The 26,765-nt window shown below is 38.8% G+C and overlaps 1 protein-coding gene across 1 annotated transcript in view; it reads right to left on the bottom strand.

The window, feature by feature from the left end:
• Nucleotides 1-516: 516 nt before the first annotated feature.
• ACBD6 (acyl-CoA binding domain containing 6) overlaps nucleotides 517-26,765 on the bottom strand; it is a 196,599-nt gene continuing 170,350 nt past the window's right edge. The window contains exons 7-8 of the mRNA XM_029935263.1: nucleotides 24,928-24,958; nucleotides 517-815 (exon numbers count right to left, since the gene is read on the bottom strand). Coding sequence (XP_029791123.1) covers nucleotides 661-815; nucleotides 24,928-24,958 — 186 coding nt within the window. The 3' untranslated portion in view covers nucleotides 517-660. The remainder of the gene's footprint in view (nucleotides 816-24,927; nucleotides 24,959-26,765) is intronic.

Genomic DNA, 26,765 nt, shown 5'->3' with positions numbered 1-26,765 from the left:
GAACTCTCCCGAATCTGTGCTTCAATCCTGAAGCGAGGTCACTGAATCTTACTCAAAAATGTCCTGGGCTTTGAGGTTTTCAGGAAATCTGGTTGTTCCTCTGACTTCCAGACCCCTGTATGACAAGATTCTACCTTTTCTCTTTGCTTGCTTTTTAACACCCCTCTGTCTTCTCTATCTTCTCAGGTCTGCCAAAAATAGACATGTTAGCTACCTATGCAGACCTGCTGTGTAAAATGTCACAAGATCACTTGACCTCTGCTGTACTAGGATTTTAGGCAACTTTCCCTAACTGTCCGGGTAGCACTGTCAGTCATATTTTGCTTCCGTATGTTATTTTAAAAGAGTGGCCATGTTTAATATTGTGAAATACGCCGCGTCCCCTCCCTGCCCCACCCTCTCGAACAGTGATAAATTTCAGCGCACGCTCAGCAGAATTGGATTGTATTATGCACAGTACACATGTTCATCACCACAACTGTACTTGCTGGAACGGATGCAAAGAGAATGAATTGCTGAGACTTCAAAATCCCAGTTCCTCAGAACTGATTTTATTAGCCAATGTATACCAAAGATGGGTGGTACAAGTACTATTTTTGCAGTTTTCCTTCATCACTGGAGCTCTGTGATGTTACGGACCATGATCTTCCAGCCTTTTGATTAAACCTTGCCAGTCGTGTGCTGCTGCAACACCAGAGAAATAGCCTTGCAACCTGTCACCTCCTCCGGCAGGCAGCCGTCCTGGTCTTGGAGAGAGGGGTCAGCGCCGGACTGGAGCAGCAGCTCCACAATGTCCAAAAACTCGCACGCAGCAGCTGCCAGGGAAATCGACAAATGTGAAAACAAGGTTACCACGAGACCAAGAGAAACGACAAGTGCTGAGCAATGAGGAATCCTGAACGGTGAGAAACGTTAGGGTGTGACGACAGCCTTGCCATTAGCGCGGCCTTTCCAGGGTCAGGAGAAGCACATTTACATTTCCGGCTGCCCAGAGACAGACACGTTTTTAAAACTGTGAGGATTTTAGACTCTATTCTTAAGGATGGGACGAAGGGAAAGAACAAAATAGTGTTTGAGTATCTATTTTACTTTGATCAGAATAATGATAGGGTTGCAGGCTACGTCAAAAGGCTAAAAATATTGTAAAAGAAAAGATTTTTATTTTGTCTTTGAAGAGGGGATTAAATGAGTAACTAAACTTTAAAACTAACAGACCATCCATCTACCGAACTTTTATTTATTAAAAAAAAATAATAAATGGCCCTGATCACACAAGGCATGGAAGGGACAAGGACCTCTAGATACGGAGACTTATGAAGATAGGATGGAATCGCCCCCATGCAGATACAGACAAACAGACCAAAGGGCTAGAACGGAGAGCCACCTATTCTGCACATACACGGAAACGTGATGTATGACGATGCTGGCATCACAGATCAGCAAGGAAACAAAGATCCATTAATTCAGATGCGCTGACACAACTGGGCTACAGGCAAAACCAGGCACTTCATACAAGATGAAACAGAAATGGCAGTAAACATATGAAAAGATGAACAACCACATTAGTAGTCAGGGAAATGAAAATTAAAACCAGGAGATACCAGTTCATACCCCCTAGATAAGTGAAAATCAAAACCAGACCACACCAAGCCCTGAGGAAGACTGGAACAAGGACAGCTCGCCTCCGGATGGTGGGAAGTGAACCCGGGAGCAGTCACTTTGGATGACAGTTTTGCATTACGTGTTACACCTAAACACACGCAGGCCCTGCGGCCCAGCAATCCTGCCCTGCCCTCCACGGGTCTCCAGGAGACGGGTAAGAACGTGTGCAGCAGCACCATTCATAATAGACCCCAATGTAAACAACACAGATGCCCATTAAAAACAACACGTGAAAATAAAATACCGTTTACTTCTACGATGAAATCCCATACCACATTGCAAACTAATGAACTACCGTTTTTACACACGAGTTTATCTCCAGATCATAATGTTGAAGGAAAGAAGCAAGTCAGAAGAGTACATACATTATGATTCCACTTAAACAAAATTTTACAAGTAGATCAAGCAAAGCATCATTTTTCAGAGAAACAGTTATGTAGTGAAACTATAAGGGAAACTGTTAATATAAAATTTGGGAAAGTGTTAACCTTGGGGAAGGTTAACCTCCATGGGAAGGTCACATGGTTGGATCGGTACCCAGAGGAGGTTTCAAAGACACTGGCAATGTTCCATTTCTTAAGCTAGGTGGTGGGTTCATTTTTCTTAAGTTACATTTAAAATTCTTCATACATATTTTATATACTCTTTCATAGTGTAACATAACAGCAACAGCAAATAAAAAAAAAAAGGGAAAGAAAGAAGGGTAGGGAGCTCGATTCAATGGCTATTTTATTGAGTACATGCTATACCAGCCCTATCAGTTAAGATTCCTGCTCTGAAGAACTTACTTAACATCGAGTAGGCCAATATGTAAAATAGACACTCTTAACACAGAATAACTACTGTGGCAGACACCACACATACCTGTGAAAAAGTGGGGGTGTGGGTGGGGAGGTTGCGGGATCAGGAAAAACATGAGCAGTTCATATGGAAGGTGAGTTCTGAAGGACAGAGTACAATTCCAGTTAAGTGGAGACAGAAAGGCATCGCAGGGGGAGACGACACCCTAACAGAGGCAGGAGAGCACAGGGAGTGCCCAGGGAACTGTCCGGGGGCTCTGGGATGCAATATACAGACAGCCAAAAGCAGAGAGGCTGGACTTGAGTCACACTTGCAAGGGCCTTGAAAGCCATACTAAGCCATGCTGAGAAGTGTGGCTTTGAATGCTATATTAAAGTCTGCATTTATAAGGAAGTGGCATATTTGGCCTGTTAGTATGATAATTCTAAAAGGAGTGACTTGGACAGCCTAGAAAATGCAGCAGGTAGACCAATCAGGAGACTCCGGTAGTCCTTTCAGGAGGCTTGAAATTAGCCACTGTCAGTGTGAATATAAAGATGGGACTGGGGGCGCCTGGGTGGCTCAGTCGGTTAAGCGTCTGCCTCTGGCTCAGGTCATGATCTGACCATTCCAGAGTTTGAGCCCCGAATCAGGCTCTGTGCTGACAGCTCAGAGCCTGGAGCCTACTTTGGATTCTGTGTCTCCGTCTGTCTCTGCCCCTTACCTGCCCACATTCTCTTTCTCTCAAAAATAAACAAACATCAAAAAATATTTTTTTCCTTTTTAAAAAGGGACTGAATAAGCCATTGAAATTCATATGGGTAGGACATGCCAAAGTACTGGATAGGCTTTAAAAAAATGTTTTGTGAACACTAAATTTAATAATTAATGAAGTTGATAAAATGTTATATTTATAGACAGTTAAACATGTATCTATATTTTGTAATTTTATTTTTGTTTTTTGGAAGGAAAATATTTTAGGTTTCAAATATTTTTATAGATTTTTGAAAAGCTCACAGGCCCATTGCTTGTGATCATGTTTACTTTGAATAAAATGGCCTGAGTATTTCTACCCAAACATAATAAAGAAAATTGCTGATAAGTCTGAAAATATAGAAACCTAAAATTGATAAGTTTGAACACACAAACATTTAAAACAGCTATACCACACACAAGATATGATATATAAAGGTAAACCATAAACTGGGAAGCATATTCACATATTAGCACATACAGGAGCTAAAATCCTTGCTATCTAAAAAGTGCTATTCACAAATCAATCCAAAAGGACAATGGGCAAGAATTGTAAGAAACAAAGATGATAACTTTTGTTTTCAGTCTGGGAGACTACATAGGTATTGGTGCCATTATCTCTAAAATAAGGAACCATAAGAAGGAAGAACAGGAGTTTTTGGAGGGGAACGGAAGAAGAAAATGATGGAAGGGGAGGTATAATTTTGGTTGAAGCATGATAAATATTAGGGATACTGGGATTACCAATACTGGCAGTGGTACTAGAAAGTGTCTATAAAACTCACAGAAGATAGCACAGGAGAAAAACCAAGATGACCATGAGGTATGACAGTGGTTTTTTAGATACAATACCAAAGGCACAATCCATGAAAGAAATAATTGATAAGCTGGAACTTCTTTAAAATAAAAACAACTTCTGCTCTGCAAAAGACTATGATAAGGGAATGAGAAGGCAAACCACAAACTGGGAGAATATATTTGCAAAAGACACATCTGATAAAAGACTACTATGCAAAATATACAAACTCTTAAAGCTCAACAGTAGGGAAACAAGCAATTGGATTAAAAATGGGACCAAAGACCTTAACGGACACCTCACCGCAGAAGATATACAGATGGCAAAAAAGCTTATGAAAAGGCAACTCCACACCATGTCATCAGGGAAATGCAAATTCAAAGAACAGTGAGATACCACTACACACCTATCAGAAGGGCCAAAATGTGGAACACTGGCAACAGCCAAGTGCTGGTGAGGATGTGGACCAACAGGACCTCACTCATTGCTGGTGGGAAGGCAAATGGTACAGCCATTTGGAAGACAGTGTGGTGGTGTCTTACAAAACTAAACATACCCTTACCATATGACCCAGCAACCACACTCCTTGGTATCCACTCAAAAACCCACGTCCACTCAAAAATCTGCACATGAAGATTTTTTGCAGAAGCTTTAACCCTAATTGCCAAAGCTTGGAAGCAACCAAGATGTCCTTCAGTAAGTGAAGGGATAAATAAGCTCTGATACATCCAGACAATGTAATATGACTCAGCACTAAAAGGAAATGAGTTATCCAGCTATCAAAGGACACAGAGAAGCCTTAAATGCATATTACTAAGTGAAAGAAACCAATCTGAAAGGGTTACCTACTGTATGATTTCAACTATATGAACATTCTGGAAAAGGTAAAACTATGGAAACAGTAAAAAGATCAGTGGTTTCCAGAGGCAGGGGTGAGGGAGGGAGAAACAGGCAGAGCACAGTGGAGTTTTAGGGCAGTGAAAATACTCTGGATGAGATCATAATGATAGATACATGTCATTTTACACTTGTCTATAGAATACACAATGAGAGTGAAATGTAAACTTTTGACTTCCAAGTGATTATGATAATAATTTTAACAATTATGAGAATAATTTTATGGTATATAGGTTCATCAACTATAACAAATGTTACCACCCTAATGGGGGATGTTGATAATGACAGAGAGTGAAATAATAGAAAAAATGTATATTGGTCTCTGTCCCCAGTTCCTGGCACAGAGCTCCTAAAGCCTCTGGACCTCCCTAAGTGATAAGATCACTAGAGGCATCTTTTGTTCTAATACTTGGTTTCTGACCCTGGTTCTTGACACAGAGATCCTAAATCACTTGGAATTTCCTGAGTAACAGGAGTATCTTCTGTTTTGATGAGGTGACTCTTGGTGGGCTCCTGAATTGCTTCAGAAAGAGGGCTGGTCACCAAAAAGGCCAAGCCATGATTAGAAGCTTGTCATTTCCATGGAGCACCTGGGTGGCTCAGTTAAGTGTCTGACTTCGGCTCAGGTCATGATCTCATAGTACGTGAGTTTGAACCCCATGTTGGGTTCTGTGCTGACAGCTCAGAGCCTGGATCCTGCTTGGGATTCTGTGTCTCCCTGTCTCCCTGTCTCTCTCTCTCTCTCTCACAAAAATAAACATTAAAAGAGAAAAAGAAGCTTGTAATTTTCAGCCCCAACCTCCATCCTCTGGGAAAGGGAGAGAGGCTGGAGATTGAGTTAATGATCAGTCATGCCTGTATAATGAAGCCTCCATAAAAATCCTCCAAGACACCTGCAAATACTTAACAGGTGGTTCTGGTCAGGGCATGGAAACTCTGTTCCCCTCCCTACTTATCTTGTCCAATGTATCTCTTCCATCTACATGTTGATCTGTATCTTTTATCATATCCTTTTATATTAAACCAGTAAGCCTAAGTGTTTCCTTGAGTTCTGGGAGCCACTCTAGCAAATTATCAAACCCAAGAAGGGGTCATGAAAACCAAAATTTATAGATGGTTGGTCAGAAGTGCAACCTGGGACTTGTTACTGGCATCTAAAGGCAGAGGTGTAGTCTTGTGGGACTGAGGGGAAAGTAGACTGTGTCTGAATTGAATTAAGTGGAAGAACACCCAGCTGGTATCACAGAGAACTGCGTGCTGTGAGGAAAAACTCACAACACACGGTGACCAGAAGTGAAGTGTGTCGTAGTGTGAGAGTAAAGGAGAAACATACAGGGAACATGTTTGTTCTTTAGAGGCAGACTATACATAGGGTAAGAGCTATACAGAAAATCCCTGTACCTTCCCCTCAATTTTGCTGTGAACCTACAACTGCTCTTTATCAATCACCCAAGCAAACATTTGTAATTGGGTCTATTTCTGGGTTATCTATCATGTTTCATTGATTTATACACCCATCTCTATACCAATACTACATTGTCTTAATGTCTGTAACTTCATAGTAAGTCCTGAGAAAGGGTGTGTCCTCCATCTGGATCCTTTGCTTTTCCATATAACTTTTAGAACCAGCTTGTAAATTTTTTCAAGAAGTCCTCCTGGACTTTTGACTGGCAGCACATATAGATCAAATTGGGGAGAATGGAGAGCTTAACAACATCAAGGCTTTTGATCAATGAATAACAGTATTTCTGTCCACTTATTTTGATTTACCCTAAGAATTTAATTTTGAGGCTACTATAAGTCGTATTTTTAAAAAAATTTGATCTCCAGTTGGTTCCCTGCACGTTTAAAGGGAAACAATTGATATCTGTACACTGACCTTGTGTTTTTAACTTTCAGTTTCCAGCTGTTCATTACCAGTGTATAGGAATTTTTTTTTGCATATTGATTTTCTATCCTGCAAACTTGCTGAATTCAACTTATTAATCCTAATAGTTTTTAAAAAAATAGATTCTTCGGGGTTTTCTACATAGGTGTTCATGTCATCTGTGCATAAAGGAAGTTTTATTTCTTCCTTTCAAATTCATCTACTTTTTACTTCTTTCTTTTGCCTTAATGCACTGACTAGAACTTCTAGTATGATGTTCAATCAAAGGAGGGGGGGGCATATTTGCCTTGCTCCAGGTCAGAAGGAAAGCCTTCTGTCTTTCACATTAAGAATGATGTTAGCATACCTGCATCCCTTGGATAAATACCTAGTAGTGCAATTGCTGGGTCGTAGGGTAGTTCTATTTTTAATTTTTTGAGGAATCTCAATACTGTTTTCCAGAGTGGCCGTACCAGTTTGAATTCCCACCAGCAGTGCAAAAGAGCTCCTCTTTCCCTGCATCCTCACCAACATCTACTGTTGCCTGAGTTGCTAATGTTAGCCATTCTGACAGGTGTGAGGTGGTATCTCATTGTGGTTTTGATTTGTATTTCCCTGATGATGAGTGATGGTGAGCATTTTTTTCATGTGTCGGTTGGCCATCTGGATGTCTTCTTTGAAGAAGTGTCTATTCATGTCTTTTGTCCTTTTCTTCACTGGATTATTTGTTTTCTGGGTGTTGTTTGATAAGTTCTTTATAGATTTTGTATTCTAAACCTTTATCTGATAATTCTGTTTGCAAATACCTTCTCCAATTCTGTCGGTTGCCTTTTAGTTTTGCTGATTGTTTCCTTTGCTGTGCAAAAGCTTTTTATTTGGATGAGGTCCCAATAGTTCATTTTTGCTTTATTTCCCCTTGCCTCTGGAGACATGTTGAGTAAGAAGTTGTTGCAGCCAAGGTCAAAGAGGTTTTTTCCTGCTTTCTCCTCAAGGATTTTGATGGCATCCTGTCTTACATTTAGGTCTTTAATCCACCTTGAGTTTATTTGTGTGTATGGTGTAACAAAGTGGTCCAGGTTCATTTTTCTGCATGTCACTGTCCAGTTTTGCCAGCACCACTTGCTGAAGAGCCTGTCTTTATTCCTGTTTCAAAGGGGCACATGCACCTCAATGTTTATAGCAGCACCAGCAACAACAGCCCAAGTATGCAAGGAGCCCGAATGTCCATTGATGGATGAATGGATAAAGAGGATTTGGTGTATATATAAACAATGAAGTATTACTCAGCAATCAAAGAGAATGAAATCTTGGCATTTGCAACTACGTGGATGGAACTAGAAAGTTTTATGCTAAGTGAAATTAGTCAGTCAGAGAAAGATAAGTATTATATGACCTCACTCATATGAGGACTTTAAGATACAAAACAGATGAATATAGGGAAAGGAAGCAAAAATAATATAAAAACAGGGAGCAGAACAAAACATAAGAGGCTCTTAAATATGGAGAACAAACAGAGGGTTACTGGAGGGGTTGTGGGAGGTGGGATGGGCTAAATGGGTAAGCAGCATTAAGGAATCTACTCCTGAAATCATTGTTGCACTATATGCTAACTTGGATGTAAGTTTAAAAAAATAAATTAATTAATAAAAAAAGAATGAAGTTAGCTATCAATTAGTTTCAATTGAGGAAGTTCCCTTCTATTCCTGTTTTGCTGCCCCCCCTTTTTTTTTTAATCATGAAGGGAGGCTGGATTTTGTCAATTTTTAAAAAATATATATGGAGGGGCGCCTGGGTGGCTCAGTCAGTTAAGCCTCCGACTTTGGCTCAGGTCAGATCTCACGTTCGTGGGTTCGAGCCCCGTGTCCGGCTCTGTGCTGACAGCTAGCTCAGAGCCTGGAGCCTGCTTCCAGTTCTGTGTCTCCTTCTCTCTCTGCCCCTCCCACTCTCATGCTCTGTCTCTGTCTGTATCAAAAATAAATAAAACATTCAAAAAAAAACTTAAAAATATATATATATGGAAACAATCCTATGTTTTGTTTTGGTTTTGATTTGTTGATATGGTGAAACACAATGATTTTCCATTGCTGAACCAACCTTGATTCTTAGAATAAAGGCATCTAAGTGTGATTTATTATCCTTTTTTATATTGTACATACAATATAACATTATATTCATGGGAAACATTGGCCTGTAGTTTTCTTTTCCTTTAGAGTCTTTTTCTGGTTTTGGTATTAGGGTAATGTCAGCCTCATAGAATGAGCTGGACAGTGTTCCTTCTCTTATTTTCTGGAAGAGTTGATGTGTAAATTAGTTTTGCTTCTTCCTTAAACATTTAGTATAATTCACTAGTGAAGCAATTGGGGGCTGAAAATTTTGTTGTGGAAAAGTTCTTAGCTACAAATTCAATGTCTTTAATAAACATATATAGAGCTATCTAGGTTATCAATTTCTCTTTTGACTTTTGGGTCTTTTAAGAAATGTGTCCATTTCCTCTAAGTTATCTAATTTATTGCTATAAAGTTGCTCAAATGTCTCCCTATTTGCTTCATAATATCTGTATGGTTTGTGATGTCTCCCTTTCATTCCTGAAATTGGTAATTTGTTTCTTTTTTTTTTTATTGCTCTTGTTCAATTCTTTCCTATCCTTGCTGGATTTTTATCTACTTGCTCTATCAATTACTAATTTATAGCTTGACAATGAGTTGTCTTTTCCTTGCTACTCTGTGTCTCCTAGTTTTGACTGAATGCAGAACATATGTAGAAGGAAAACAGAGGCTACATTAAATAACACTATTTACACCCAGAAACAGCTATTTTCTGTCATACAATTAGTACGGGTGTTGAGTCCATCTGGCCAGCAGTTGAACTGGGTTTGGATTTTGTTACTGCTACAGATAACTTCAATGCATCACACACTTCAAACTCCTCCAGCTGTGAGCTGCTACTACCTTATAGGTAGTGTCCTCAGGTGCCAGTGGGTTCTTTTCAGTATTTTTGCTCCACCTTCTGCTTTCGGTAGTCTCTGCATGTCCACTACAGAGGGAGTTTCTCTCTGCACTCTTGCTCCTCCTCCACCAATAAGAGTGCTACTGCTTATTACTCAGGGCAAGTCTCATGGCCTCTTTGTCCTTTTTGGCGGGTCTCAGTCTTAGGCAAGTACTGAGAGGTGGCAATTTCTCAGTGTTCCTGCAAAACTGGCCCCCAAATGCCACCCAAACTCTACCTTGAATGAGGGAAAACATGTCTGAAGAGGGAGAGAGTGTCATGCCCTGCCCTCAGTGGTGAGAGATCTCTGCTTGGTGTCAGTGTAGAGTTCCCTGTCCTTCCTGGGTGGCAGAGAGATTTTGCTTTTACTCCTTCAAAAGCAGTGGATATCTGCCTGGGTCTGAGGACCAGAGAAGAGGATAGGAAAGTTTTCTGCCCTTCCTGAGGGGCTTAAGCATTTTGCTTTGTATGAATAAAAATCCAGGGAAATGGCAGGGTCTCAGGCCTGTGTGTCACTGGGAAGGGCTCTTCTGCTCTCAGTTCCTCTTATGGTTCTCCCAGTTTATGAAAAAGAGTATGTAGATGAGGACTCCTCTTGGGTCTGAGGCTCCCTGTTACTCTAGAATGTCAGACTAACTCACTTTTAGAACCCGTTGATTTTAGTGTCTTCTTACCTATTTTATGGTGGCTGCCTCCTCAGGTGCTCCACTGAAGGTGAAACAGCTCATGTGTCTTTAAAAAAAATTTTTTTTAATGTTTTTTATTTATTTTTGAGAGACAGTACAAGCAGGGGAGGGTCAGAGAGAGAGAGAGAGAGAGAGAGATACAGAATTTGAAGCAGGTTCCAGGCTTTGAACTAGCTGTCAGCACACAGCCTGACATGGGGCTCAAACCCACAAACTGTGAGATCATGACCTGAGCCGAAGCCAGACGCTCAACCGACTGAGCCACCCAGGCGCCCCAGCAGTTCATGTGTCAGCAGTGGGGGACTGTCATCCTTTGTAATCCAGTTTAGTAACCTCTGCTATCTGATGGGTTCAAGAAATTAATGATCTTGTAGATTATCTATCCTTTTCTTCTTATAGTTTTCTATATCTTAAATGGAGGTAGACCTCTACAGGAGTTTGGTTTTAAATGATTTAGTTGTGATATTTCTTCTTTTGCTCTTTATTGTTACTCACATAGTTTCTTGGGCTCCCTTGACTTTTTATTCTGCTGATGGGTGCTTCCAGCTCTGGGTCCCCAGCTATGTGCTGTTAGATGGCATAGAGTCAACAGCCAACACCAGGTTGTAATGAGTTATATCCTTGGGATGGCTCTGGCGATCCTTTATAATACCCACCCTGACAAACTCGGGCACCAAACTCTACATAAGAGCATAGGCTTAGAGGTGGCTCTAAGTGAAGAGAGGTGGAGAAGAGAATTTTACTATGAGCTAAAATCAGACCATTTGAGAACCCTACCTCTGTCTTCAGTGGTGTGGGATTTCTTAGAAGGCTACCAGGATTATAAATGTTAAGTTAACATTTGATGAGTGAATGAATGAATACAGAGAGAGTACGAGAAAAGGGAGAAGGCAAGAAGTGCCCATTCCAGTCCTGGGACAAGTGTTAATGGGCTCAGATCCCATTGTGCTATAGTATGCCACAGACAGGGAGGAAGGCAGAAACAGAATGTCTTTACCAAAGCCCAGGATTCAACAGAGAGTATGGAGGTATATAATACCCCTTCAAGAGTTTAAAATGATCTCCCCCAAATAATATAATGAAGATTTTAATTTTATATTTTGAACGGTTCTACCGCAAATCACAGTACACCAAATTAGATTCCAATGGAAGGCAGTCACTTTTAAAATATAACAACATTAAAGACACATTGCCTGGTATCAAGTAGCTGTGAGAAGAAATATTTATCCTGTATAGAACTAGCTACAGGACATTTATATTTTGAGTAATAATCATTTAACCTTTTTGCCGCAGCTATTAGTCTCAACTTATTGGTAAGAAACACTTGGTTAGGTTTTAAAATTGGAACTTTTAAAGCAGTATCAGAGGCATAAACTTCCTAGCGTATAAATCTCTAATACAGGATAATAACTACCATGATTTGTCAGATCACACTTAGCTCAAATCTAACCCAACACTTAAGGCTCCTAAGCATGAAGATCAAGGCTAAGTAGATGTGTACTATGGCTAACGACACTAAGCTGGCTTTCTCAGACAAAGGGGCACTAATTTCATATACGCCATATAATGAAGTGCCTTTTCCAACAGTGTGATATGATATGACATGAGTACTAACCCAGGAATACAGCTTAAATTTTTAAGTTCCACATCTAGAGGACCACAAACAGCTGAGAAAAAGCAGAGTAGGCTACATAACAATCCCCTAAAGTAACAAATGTGAATGAAATTTTAGCTCAAGTCTAACTATAAAGTGAGGTTTAAATTAGGAAGTTCAGGGGGAACCTGGCTGGCTCAGTAGGTAGAGCACGTGACTCTTGATCTTGGGGTCATGAGTTCAAGTCCCACTTAAAAATAAAAAGAATAAATTAGGACGTTCAGGGTTGCAGAGCAGTCATTCAGAGTGAGGGATATGGTGTCCATAAGGAAAAGGAGTTTTATTAACAAATGCCTGGGATTTATGCAATGACAGACTGATAAGAGTACAAGGAATCAAACGAACAGGAAGCTGTAATAGAAAAAAGGGAAGAGAAGAGGAAGACTGATTTAAAAGACAAGAAGAAACCATACAGGTGAATCTTATCCTCATACGAGGAAGGCACACACTTCTTGAAGATGCACCGTTGACAGTCATCAATTAGGTTTATGTTTAGCACAGAGCCAACTGGCAAATACAGGTGACCAACAAACAGTCTAAAAAAATATGCTCTGTACCCCTACTTAGTTGGTGAGCTACTTGATTACATGCTTTGTTATAGTCTCCTCTTCAGCTAGCACAGTGCTGGGAACTTAGTATTTGCTCAAAATTCATTAGTTAATTGATTCTCCGCCTTGGCATCTTCAAGTAAAGAACAATTCACAAGGCAGAGTCATCTTTCAGAACTGTGTGAGCTGCCCATCCCCTCAAAATGGACAAAGGCAAAGAAGATGAGAGAGGGGAAGGGTGCTAACATTTTACCAAATTAATGAGGGGATATATTGGTGCCCACAATGTGCTAGGAAATACAAAAACAGTCATAAGCCTGTCTTGGAAAAGCTTGAGCAAGTCTACAGGGATTAGAACAGTTGCTGAATTTATGGTACCCTGGGAACCTCTATTTGTCAAGTGCCATGGAGGCAGCCCTGACACTGGCACAGGTGAAGATGAATTTTCATTCAGAGCAGTGAGCCTTCTGACTCCATTAATCCTCAGGGTTTTGATGATGAATTTCTTTCTTTTTTTATTTTATTTATTTTCACTCTAATGCCTCCTCCCACTGCCCTGTAACAGCGTGGAAGGAACTGAACAGATGGTGCTTTACGTGGAAGACTGAGGGCTCATGAGGATACAAAGCCTGCCCACTCCGAAATCACATGACTGCACGTGCAAGGAAAAGCCTTGATTTCCCCTGGGAGACACAGATGCAATGATGTTAGTATTCCCAGTGGAGGGAGAGGCGGGGAAGGCTAACAGGCCATTTACAAGGAAGACCATACTTACACTAATATACTCTTCAGCAAGAACCATGTTTAATCACAAAACAACAGGAGGACTGATATGTGAAGATTAAAAACACCAAAGTTAAATAGAGGCAAATATGGGTTTTAGTATGCTGCTATGCAAAGCCATTTAAAATAAACTAGTGAGGACATACAGTAGTAGAATACTGGCCTCTAGTTAACCCACCATTGGCTCTGACCCAGTTTTAATCGGAAGAAGCCAGGATTTACAACCTGCTTAAAGATGGAGTTTGACAACTGCTATAATCAGAAGAGCTGTCAACACAAGGACAGCTGTCAAGCCAAACTGTAATTCATAAAAAATAATAGCTAAGCCCCCAAGACATCCCTAACATTGTCTGCACTCACTGGATTTAGCTATACTTATAGTTTTATGAAAGTTCCAAAAACAGGTTAAAGGTCCTCAAATCAAATCAAATCAAATTAAAAAAAAAACAGCTATGGAGTACCTATTAAACAAAAAAGGTTAAATAATACTAAGTGACTAAATGGATAAAATATGTCCAGCAGATTCCCTAACATATAGTGTTTAACAAATATTATTACATGCCCAACTCGGTTTTGATGACCTCAAAAAGTGGCAGAAGTCTATTGACCTAGTAAAAAATGAATCACTCCTATAAGTGATTATTAAGCTTAATTATTAATTTCATGAAATATTCCTGAGTTGTCAGAATATTTTAGTTTTATATATTTGTAATGACAAAACTTCTTAACTAATGATATTATCTTAGTGTTTACTTATCTTGATTATAATGTACATGGTATTTGTTTTGTTCTTCATGCAATGAATAATATAATCTGAGAGAGAAATGGAGGTTGTTTTACTAGATCAATTTTAGGCAGGATTCCTAAATCAGAGATAATTTTTATCAATGTCTGAACTCTCAGTGAACAGAAATAAGAATATAAAAAACACATGGATGGACACAGATATTGATAAAGTACGTTCGGAAAACTAGCCTTGACTCACTGTCTTAGGTGACCAGTGATAAAGAGCTTTCATTTATTTTATTCCTGTAAAAGACTATCTTCCAGAAAATAATGTCTGCTTTAAAAGGATACCAGGACTGTAATTATTTACAAAATTGTACAAACACGATTGGAATTGGAGTCAGAAGACCTGGACAAGTGTCTTGGTTCTGCTATGACACTTGAATTAGCCTGTCAAGGTCATGTGACCCCTCAAGACTTCAGTTTGTCCATTTGCAAATGTATGAAAACAAGGCTTACCTCAGACATTTGCTGGAAAGGTTGACATTATGTATATGAAACCATTACCATCACCACCTTAGGTCTGTCTGGGTTTGGAGGGTTTTTTATGTGTAAATATGTTTATTAGAGTATATATAAATTAAATAGAGAAGAAAACCAAAATCATCTATACAATTTTTTCAAGATGAAATCATCCATTTAACTAACTAGCACATTAATCAAGAATCAGATCATTATTTGAATCTTGGGAGGACTCCTGACCTGTTAATGCCTTCCAATTACTACCTATCCATTGTTTCAAGGTAACTATTATCCTGTTTACTAATGCTGGAAATGAGCTTTTCTTGTTTTTGACTTTTATATAAATGGATGCATATGCTATGTACTCTTTTGTGTCTGGCCTCTTGAGCTTAACAGTATGTTTGTGAGATTCATACAAGGTGTTGCATGTGGTTATAGTTCTTTTTTCTGCTGTATAGTATTTCATCGGATGAATCTCTTAACCTGATCAGATCTCATAATTCCCGAATCTGAAGATTAGAGTGTTTTATCAATTATTGAAATTATCAGGAAATATATCAAGTATTGATTCTTACCTACTTTCTCCTTCTTGAACTCCTACTTAAAAATGCTAGACTTTATTATTTTACACTCAATGTCTCTTCCACATTTTCATTTAACTTCTATGTTGCCATTTAGAACTATCTTTCAGTTCAACATTTTTAAAAAAGTTTACTTATTTGAGAGAGAGAGAGAGAGAGCGAGAGAGCAAGCAAGCAGGGGAGGGGTGGGGGGAGAATCCCAAGCAGGTTCCTCACTTTTAGTGCACAGACCGATGTGGTTCTCAAACCCATGAACCGTGAGATCATGATCTAGCCAAGGGTCAGACACTTAACCAACTGAGCCACTCAAGCACCGCTCAGTTCACCATTTTAAAAAATTTATGCCAATTCTGTACTTTAAACTATCCACTGTAAAATTTCTGTATTTTTATTTACTGAAGTTCATTTGGTTCTCTGTGAATCTCCTTGTTCTGTTTTGAATGTCTTATTCTTAGTTTTTTCATCCATTGATTTTATATAAACATTCTGATAATTTCTATCTAGTAGTTTTCTTGAAATTCTTCAAAGTCTAATCATGAGGTTCACTATGTCTACTGACAATCACTTAAGTATATTTTGTAATTTTGGATTGTAAGCTCATTTTCAGCAGGGAATTCTGTAGGAATTTTGTGTTGTCCTGGTTGAGGACGTATCCCTCAAGAGAAGCTTAGCATTTGCTTTTGCCAGGTGCCTCCTGGGTAACCAGCCTAGACCTTACTATGTTAATTTCTTGACTTGAGGATTTCTGAAGTAATCAGAGTATAAATTAAACTCAAACTCGCCTGAGATGGGGACTTTCTTTTTTTCCCTCCCACCCGAGTTTGGTATCTGGCAGATAAGTTGCTTTGTCTTCCTTTCTTCTAGGTAGGCCAACTTCTTTTAATGTAATTTAAAAAAATATTTTTTTTAAACTCAGGGTATATAGCCTTTTGAATGTCCTGGCTTATGTGCAGGTCTCAGTTCTAACTCCTCATTATTTCTCATTCAAGAAGTATCATTTCCAGTGTTTGGTGGCATTGAAACCCAAGCCTGTAGTTGTCCCAAATTAGAAACAGTGTTAGCTCACACACTTACCACTCTGGTTATCACATCCTTGGATATTGGGTGGGAGCTGAAGACACCTAAAGTCAGGGGACATCCTTTAACCTCTAAACAGATGTTTGGTGTGTTTTATCTAGCAAATGGTAAGTGCTCAAAAATATGAATAAATTAAATATAATTAAAAAGGTAAGTGATATTCACAGTACTAATAGAGCCTATGTTATGGTGATTTAAAATAATTTAAGTTTAGAGGTACCTGGGTGGCTCAGTTGGTCAAGCATCCAATTCTTTTTAAAAAATTTTTAAAAATATGTTTATTTATTTATTTTTCTAACATTTTTATTTTTATTTTTGAGAGAGAGAGTAAGAGACAGAGACAGAGCATGAGCATGAGCATGAGCAGGGGAAGGTCAGAGAGAGAGGGAGACACAGAATCCAAAGCAGGCTCCAGGCTCTGAGCTGTTAGCACAGAGCCTGAGGCTGGGCTCGAACTCACAAACCCTGAGATTATCACTTGAGCTGAAGGCGGACACTTAACTGACTGAGCCACCCAGGTGCCCCAAGCATCCAACTCTTGATTTTGGCTCAGGTCATGATTTCACAGTTAGTGAGTCTGAGCACAGCATCAGTCTCTGTGCTGTCAGTGCAGAGTCTGCTTGGGATTCTCATTCTCTCTCTCTCTTTCTCTCTCTCCCCCTCCCTTGCTCATGCTCTGTCTCTCTCAAACATTTAAAAAATATATAAAATAAATAATTTAAATTTAATTTTCAAACAGGTAATATCAATCTATCTCCAAATAGAGAAGATATTACAGGGTTTATAGGAAAACTTTTTTATCCTACTCTTCTAATCCAGCTCTACAGTTCCTCTTCCCTTATGCAACCAACACTGACTCTGTGCATCCTTCCAGAGATATCTTATGTAGTTACTAGCAAATATGTACAGATATATTCATGGTAGCACACAATATACACTATTCTGCATCTTAATCCTTTTGCTTAACAATGTATCTTAGAGATTTTTCCATATTAGTACATAAATAAAATATAGCTTATGTTGAAGCCAGTCAGAAAGACCTTTGAAAAATTCCATCCTGTTGCTATCTAGAAATATATCAAGCTTAAATGGACACATTCCCACATCCACAGAGGCATTTACCTCTAATGGTTAACTAGGGGTGACAGAGTGACTCATCTACATTCTCGAGGGCACAATTCAGCTTGCCTTAGCTGTTTCTACAGTTTCTGGATGGAGAAATTAAAAGAAAGCACAACACATCCCATAGAGAAGGCACTAAACATATCTGAATAAGTGGATGAGAGAAGAAATGCAGGAATGAAAGTCAGAACGTATTTAGTTGAGCATGTGTCTCTCTAAGCAAAGCAGTGAACTCCGGACCTAATGGCAAATAAGTTTGAGAAGCTTGCTTCTTGAAGTCAGGTATCAGGAAGAAGCATAGCCCTGAAAGCCTCACAATCACTGAGAAGTTTCTTCTTTCCCCGCTCTGATTCTCCGTGGTTGTCTGACCTACGCCTGCTTGTCCCAGATTGTCAGCACAGCTGTGGCCGTGGCTAAGAAAAGTTTTCTTCTGGGTGGAAAATTAGGGTTTTTGGTGCCAGCTCTTCGTGATGTTAGAGGAGCTAAGCGACAGAATTTTCCGTGTGTTTGAGGAGTGAGTGAGGAGTGCTGCGGGAAGGGGCAGAGGAGGGGATTTGTTTCTCTCTCCTTTCCCAGGCAATCTAGAGATGTGGGTTTAAATTTCCAGCTTCCTTAGGGAAGTTTACTAAGTTCTTTCAGCTTTGGTTTCCTCATTTACAAAATGGGAAAATGTGTAAGTACATTTTTAATGGTACACCTTTCAAAGGCATTTGGTAACATAAAATATATGTCTGTATATAAGTGTGTATGTATGTAATTTTAATAAACAAATATTTCAAGTACGGCATACAGAGGAATATAAAGGCTAGTAAAACAAAATTTTGGCTATTACAAATAATGCTGCAATAAATGTTCTTAATCATGTCTCACGACATACATGTCCAGGAGTATTTCTAGGGTATACAAACAGAAATGGAACTGTCGGGTTGTAGGGTATGTGGACCTTTAGTTTCACTAGATCTTACCAAAGTGATTTCCAAAGTGGTTGTGACAGGTGACACTCAGCAAGTATGAGCGAGCATTCTAGTTGCTCCACATCCCGCAACTAATATTTGTCGGTGTCTACCTGGTGCCAATCCGACCACTATGAAGTTATATCTACACGTTATAATCTGTATTCTCAGATTACTGTTGGGAGACAGTTCTCCAAGGGACTCTTCACGATAGTGCACCTCTTGAGAGCAATGGTAATGACAGCTTTTGTTCCAGACTTTCTTGAGGATGTCTGTATAGTGAACTGCCTAGGACAACACAGAGGTGGTATTTCCTTCCAGAGTAGAGGGTAGGTTTGCTTACTGTCCAGTGTAATGAAGAAAACTTGTTCTCCACAGTCACTGCTGGGGAGATGTGCTGGCAGCCAATTCAAAAAGACTAGAGTTCCCTAAGCTTCAGATTCCCAAGCCACGATACACTATGTGTGTAGGATCTCCCTGGGCTTCTCTGCGTAGCTCCTATGGGGCTCAAAAGGAAACAACACAAATGTAAAGCTCATGCTGCTTGGTGTGCTGTGAATAATAGTCTTGTGTTTTTTGCCAGAATCCATGAAACTGTGTCGGCTAATGTGTTAATTTGCAAACAGAGTATAATCTCAGATCGCTCCTAGTTCTTGACAGCTATGAGGGGTCTGATCATCTTTGGATGTTTATTTGATATCTGGCTCTTCCTATTTGTGAACTATCCATTTCTCAGTCTATGTTTCCATTTGATTGTTTTCCTTAGTGGCTGAGTAGATGTTCTTGATATATTCTGAATAATGATCTTATGCAGGCTATTTGCATTTTTAAATATATTCATCCAGGCTGTGCCTTGTATTTTTACTTTGCTTATATTATCTTTTAACAGAAGTTTAAAATTTTAATGTACTATCCTAGTTTAAATTATGATTTATACTTTTGAGTGTTTTAAGAAACCACTCCTTACCCTATTCATCTAAAAGTTCATAATTTTGCTTTTCTCTGTATATGTATTCAATTCACCTAAAATTGATTTATGTGTATGGGGTGAGTTGTTTATTTAGTCTTGTATAACAAGCCACTCAAATTCTAGTGGCTTAAATATGACTATGCATTATTTTTAATGATTCTGTGTGTTGACCAGCTGGTTCTTTTGCTTCAAAGAACGAATTTTTAGTTTGTGGACTTCCTCTATTTTCTTTCTTTCCTTTTTATTTTTTAATGGGGGGAGATAGTTCTTTTGTCTTTTTTTCAAATTTTTATTTAAATTCTAGTTAGTTAACATATAGTCTAACACTGCTTTCAGGAGTAGAATTCAGTATTTCATCACTGACATATACCATCCAGTGCTCATTATAACAAGTGCCCTCCTTAGTGCCCATCATCTCTTTAGCCCCTCCCTCCATCTACCGCCCCTCCAGTAACCCTGTTTGTTCTCTATTGTTAAGAGTCTCTTACAGTTTGTTTCCCTCCCTCTCTTTTTTATTTTTTTTCTCTCCCATATGTTCATCTGTTTTGTTTCTTATTCCTTATTTCATTTATTTCTCCTTTAATCTCCATTATTCTTTCTGTTTTCTTTAGGCTTTGTTTGCTATTCTTTCTCTAGTAACTTAAGGTGGAAGATCAGGTTGCTAATTTGATATTTTTCTTCTTTCTTAACATAGGCATTTATAGCTATAAATTTCTCTGTGAGCACTGCTTTAGCTGCACTCCATAAATTCTGGCATGTGCTGTCTTCATTTTCATTCATCTCAAAGTATTTTCTGATTTCTCTTTTGACTTCCTCCTCATTGACCCATTGGTTATTTAAAGTCTGTTGTTTAGTTTCCTCATATTGTGAGTTTTCAAGTCTTGATACCCAATTTCACTCCACTGTCTCATTGAGAACATACATTCCATTATTTCTATTCCTTTAAATTTACTGAGGTTGTTTCACGGCCTGCATATTTTCTATCCTGAAGAACCCGCTATGTGCACTTGACAAGACTATATATTCTGTTGTTGTTGGATGGAGTGTTTTATAGATGCCTGTTGGAGCTCATTGGTTTATAGTGTTGTTCAGGTCTTCTATTTCTTTGTTTACTCTGTTTAGTTGTTCTACCCATTATTGAAAGCAGGGTGTTGAAATCTCCAACTATTATTTTTGAATTGTCTATTTTGAGTTTTTTCTTTAGTGGTTGCTCTAGGGTTTACCACACACATTTTAACGTCAGCTTTGGATTTATATTTGGCTTAATTCCAGTAATATATAGAAACATTACTCCCATATACTTCTATTCCATTTTCTCTCTTTTGGTGGTAGTAATGTTATACCTGTTTTATAAATGTTACAAATCCAACAGTAAATTATTATAGCTACTTTAACATCTGAAGTCATTTCCTTAGCCCATTATAACTTTGTTCTCCTCCATTTCCCTGTGGTGTTATTGGCAAATATGTTATACTTCTATAGGTTATGGGTCCAATAATACATTATATACATATTAAGTAGACATTACTTCTTAAAATCAGTTAAGAAAAGAAAGGAGAAGAAACATGTATTTATACTGTCTTTTATAATTACATGTGTATTTATGAGTGTTCTCTGTTTTTTTATGTGGATCTGAATTATCTTTTAGGTCATTTGCTTTTAGTCTGAATATTTTGCTTTAGTATTTCTTGTCAGGTGGGTCTGCTAGCAACAAATTCTCTCAGGTTTTGTTTATCTGTGAAAGGTTTCAATCCATCTTCATTTTTGAAAGACAGCTCTGCTAGATATAGATTACAGATACAGATTCCTTACGTATTATAAATAGATATTCAAGGTCAGAACACAGTGGGATAACATATTCAGAGTGCTCAAAAAAAAAAAACAACACAAAACACTCAACCAGGACAAACTGTCCTACAAGCCAGCCCAATTAAAGTGTGGTTTCTTTAAAGGTCAGTGTTTGATACTTGTTCTGACTCAGGAAGGCTCCTCCCAGCTGTAGCATTCTCCCATTCTCTCTACTATTCTTGAGAGGACCCTTAGCCTTGAACTTCTTCAGGCTCTGCTGCACATGAAGTCAGTTCCTTTGGGAAGAGATAAGGAGCTGCTTTATAGCCTCTTCCCCCAACCCGGACAAAATCTCTGGGCCAGACTCTGGAGCTGGTGGCAGTGCGGGGGTACTGGCATGGAACCACCACCTCTCAAGTCAGGGCAAGGGTGATCAAAGCCTCCATTTCAGGATGGGACCCTGCGCAGAATAAGGAAGTCCCCATGTTTTACCTGTACTTGCCCAGGGCTTAGTTCTTTAAAACTTATTTTTGGGGAGCCTGGGTGGCTCAGTCAGTTAAGCCTCCGACTTGAGCTCAGGTCATGATCTCATGTTCGTGGGTTCAAGCCCTGCATCGGGCTCTGTGCTGACAGTTCAGAGCCTGGAGCCTGCTTCCGATTCTGTGTCTCCCTCTCTTCTCTGTCCCTCCCTGTTCATGCTCTGTCTCTCTCTGTCTCAAAAATAAATTAAACATTAAAAAATTAAAAAAAGAAAGAACCAGGAAAATAAATATTAAAAAACAACAACTTATTTTCTATCTTAAAGAAAATTTAAAAAAATTTATTTATTTTTGAGAGAGACAGGCAGAGTGCAAGTGGGGGATGGGCAGAGGGAGAGGGAGACACAGAATCCAGAGCAGGCTCCAGGCTCTTTGCTGTCAGCACAGAGTTCGACGCCGGGCTCAAACCCATGAACTGTGAGATCGTAACCTGAGCTGAAGTCAGACACTTAACCAACTGAGCCATCCAGGAGCCCCTATTTTCTGCCTTTTTATGCTAATGTTTAAGAATGCAATAAAGAGAAGCCTGCGTGGCTTAGCTGGTTAAGTGTCTGGCTTGATTTCGGCTGAGGTCATGATCTCATGGTTTGTGAGATCGAGCCCCATGTCGGACTCTATGCTGACAGAGTAGAACCTGCTTGGGATTCTCTCTCTTTCAAAGTAGATAAATAAACTTAAAAAAATCCTAAGCAGGCCCTGAACTTCATGTGTGGGGCCCAATGTGGGGCTCACACCCACAAAATGTGAGATCATGAATGACCTGAGCTGAAATCAAGAGTTGGACACCTAACTGACTAAGCTACCCAGGTACCCCTGAAACTGTATTGAGAGTTATTGTTTGAGATTAATGATGACTTTTTTCTTTTTATTCATCCCCTGTACTTATTTCCTTTGCTTTTCTTTCTGTGTAGTCTGGGATTCCAATACAATATTAAAGAAAATTAGTTTTGGTAGGCATCTTCTTCTCATTGTTGATTTTAAAGGAAATGCTTCAAATATTTCATTTTCAGTAATATTTGCAATAGATACATAATTTAATCAGTCCATAGAAATTTCTTTGCATTTGTAGTTTATTAGTAGTTTTTCTCATGAACAATCATATCAGCTAACACTTACTGAGTGTCTACAAGGTGTCCAACATTGTCCTAAACACTTCACATAGATTAGCCTCTTATGCGTTCATAGCACATCTTTGAGATAATTAGTATTTCTATTTCACCATGAGTAAACAAGTACATAAGTTAAATAATCTGTCCACACTCAGTAGTAGAACTAGAACTTGAAATCTGAAGGCCGGCTTATGAGCTTGGGGTCTTACTGACTTTTTGTGTAAGTTTCTTTATGTTGCATTCTACGCACTGAATTTTCTCATTCCTTTTTCTGCATCTGATTTGACCAAATGGTTTTTCAACTAATTTGTTAACGTGGCAAACTACATTAATAAATGTCTAAACTATTAAATCATCTTTGAATTCCTAGGATAAATTCAACTTTGTCGCATCTTTTAAAAATACACTGATGAATTTCATTTGCCAATATTTAATTTAGGATTTTTACATATATGTCCAAAAGTGAGACTGACTCACAATTTTCCTTTTTCGTGCTGGTTTGGTACCCAGGTTAGTTGAGGCATGCATTTGGTGATATTTCAATCTTCATTAACAGGCTGATAACTAGGTGGGGGTGTAGCTCAGTGGTAGAGCACATGCTTATCAGGCTGATAACTATAGTTAGCATTAACAGCTAGCCCAATAGTGTAGACTCCTAGACTATTCAGCAAGGTTCCTGACATCCAAGCAAATGCTAATAAGCAGTGGACGGAAATGTCCAGGGACATCTGGGTCATTTATTACTGAATGGAGGTCCAGGGTGGCCAAAACTGGCAAAAGAGCCTAATGTATTCTGTCCCCAAAAGTATGAGGGGGGGGGGTTGATCCTTAATCTAGTATCAATATTGATGGTTGCCTTTTGTTCAACCATATACACAGCCAAATAGAATAAAAATAGGAATCCTTTTAGTAAGTGCTTTATTTACAAAGTATCTTTTATCTCACTGAATTCACCTAGAACACTTTAAGAGCCATATCATTCCATCTTACAGATTAACCTCTATTTTATAGATTCATTAGTTAAGTGAAGATTACTTGACTAAGCTAATCAGGTGAAATTAGTTAAAAAATCACATCTATTTTTCTTTACTTCAATTACATCAAGAAAGTATGTCTTGATACTTCCAAGACTGTAGCTCCTACAGTGACAATGATTAGCATCTCGGTTGTCACTGAGAGTACCGAGAATGAAAAAACAAATTTTCAAAGGGGGACTGGAGGAGCCTCCATTTCTGTTAATGGTACAGAAATGCTCTATTTACTAGAATGTTCTCATAGAACTTTAATGTGCCTCCACTGTAGAGGTTATTAAACTATTTTTAAACAAAACATTACTGTGTCTATGCTAGTGACTAGACACTTTCTTTTTAAATTTATTTTTATTTTTAAGAATCAAGTATAATTAACATAAGGTATTATATTAATTTCAGATATACAACATAATGGTTCAACAATACCATGTATTTCTCAGGGCTCACCAACATTAAGTACAGTCTTAATCCTCTTTATTCATTTCACCCACCCCGCCATCCACCTCCCCTCTGGCAACCATCAATTTGTTCTCTGTATTTAAGAGTCTCTTTTTTTCTTTGTTCATTTATTTTGTTTCTTAAATGAGTGAAGTCATCTGGTATTTGTCTTTCTCTGACTGATGTACTTAACTTAGCATAATACCCTCTGGGTTCACCCATGTTATTGCAAATGGCAAAATCTCACTTTTTTATGGCTCAGTAATATTTCCATTTGTGCGCGCGCGCGCACACACACACACACACACACACACACACAAACACATACACACCACATCTTCTTTATCCATTCATCTACAGTGGACACTTGGGTTGCTTCCATATCTTGGCTATTATAAATAAAGCTGCAGTACACATAGGAGTGGATATTTTTGAATTAGTGTTTTTGTTTTCTGTGAGTTAAGTATATAGTAGTGGAATTACTGGATCACATGGTAATTCTATTTTTAATCTTTTGAGGAACCTCCGCATTGTTTTCCAAACTGGCTGTACTGACTGACCACGCACTTTCCTAAGCACTACACAGGGCTGGACAAGGTTGGAATAAACAAATAAAGAAAACCTTCAAATATGGTTATTAATAAGTTAGAGACATCTTACCATAATGTAGAGCTGTTTGACCTTCATTGTCCTGTAAAAGGAAATAAAGAACACATTTTAGAAGTCTAAGTTATTGCAGAAGTATGAAAGTACACAAGCCATAGCAAATATATCTGATCTACCAAAGTTCTAAAGGTTTGCCAGATGCAGTTCTTGGAGCCTCACAGGAGCTCTTGGCCAAGCTCTTCCTGGGAGAACAGGAGAATGCTGAATGGTAGCGTGTGCACTGCAGTAGCTACAGCGGTCCTAGGATAACCAGGTTGCAGATATAAAAACCAAAGGGAATCTCTTAGGATGTGGTAGTTTGATTACCCAATTAGTGGCAAAAAACCTCTGATACTGTGTATCATTTATCTTGGCTAGTATTATAATGTTTTTTCTAAGTTTATCACCAAATGTATCTGAAAAGTCTGTGATGTTTCAAAAGTTAGTAGCTTTTCAATCCTTTTTCAAATATTCATAAATTCTAGACTCATAATATTAGGTTTCCTAACCAGAGCAAATACCATAAAGAAATGTGATTCCAGGGGTGCCTGGGTGGCTCAGTCAGTTAAGTGCCTGACTCTTGATTTCGGCTTAGATCATGATCTCGTGGTTTGTGAGATTGAGATCCACTTTGGGCTCATGCTGACAGCATGGAATCTGCTTGGGATTCTCTCTCTCTCCCTCTCTCTCTCTCTCTCTCTCTCTCTCTCCTCTCTCTCAAAATGTATAACCTTAAAAAAAAAAGTGATTTCCAAGCACACAAAGTCCTAGAAGTTATTAAGTCCGAAGTTCCCATAGATAACTCCAATAGTTAATGTTTTTATTCTTTTAAAACCACGATATTCTAACTATATATACTAATTTTAGCACAGATAAGTGCGTTTTAGCAACACTGCCTCTTTTTTTTTTAATGTTTATTTATTTTTGAGAGAGAGCGGATGTGTGTGCATAGGTGGGGAAGGGGCAGAGAGAGAGGGAGACAGAATCCCAAGCAGGCTCTGTGCGGTTAGCACAGAGCCCAATGCAGGGCTTGAACCCATGAACCATGAAAGCATGACCTGAGCCAAAGTCAAGAGCCAGATACTCAACCAGCTGAGCCACCCTGATACCCCAACAATACAACATGGCCTCTTATTGAGAGTTCTCTTCCCATTTTTATTTTCTTTTTGCCTAAATTCTTTGACTACCTAGATGAACTGGATTACAATACTGCATTTCACTATATCTGATTGTTTAAATCAGGACAACCCAATAGAATAACACTAAATAATACTAAAACAGTACTAATAATGCTATATAAGGTCTGTATGGAAGAATAAATGCATGAGCATAATCAAGAAAGTGGAGGCCTAGCAATTTCACTTCTGGAAATGTATCCCCTAAGAAACATGGCCCTGTCCTCAAGTGTTCATGTTAATAAACAGCATGTCATTTGGGTCTACTATTTATCTAGCTTCTCAAGCCAGGAATGGGAGTTCCACCCTTGACTTCTCTTTTCCTCATCCTCTAGATCTAATCAATCAAAAACCCATTCTGGTTCTACTTCCAAAATAGACACCTTCATTTCTCTTGGTCTTCATTGCCTCCCCCCTAACACCCACCATAATGTTAAAATCCTGACTCCCACTACCTCAGACTGTGACCTTATTTGGAAAAATAATGGGACTTATGCGTCTGTAAAGCAAGGAACGCCAAGGATTGCCAGCAAACACAGAAGCTCGGAGAGGCAGGGTAGGTTCTCCCCTACAGGTTTCAGAAGAAGAATGGCCCTACTAACAGTAAATTCCCATTTTTCTTAAGCCACCTAGTTTGTAGCACTTTGTTATGGCAGCTCTGGCAAACTAACACTCCAC

Source organism: Suricata suricatta, chromosome 3, assembly GCF_006229205.1.
Source record: "Suricata suricatta isolate VVHF042 chromosome 3, meerkat_22Aug2017_6uvM2_HiC, whole genome shotgun sequence".
Classification (NCBI taxonomy): domain Eukaryota; kingdom Metazoa; phylum Chordata; class Mammalia; order Carnivora; family Herpestidae; genus Suricata; species Suricata suricatta.
Note: the sequence above shows the minus strand (reverse complement) of the source record. Positions and strands in the feature narration are given on the sequence as shown.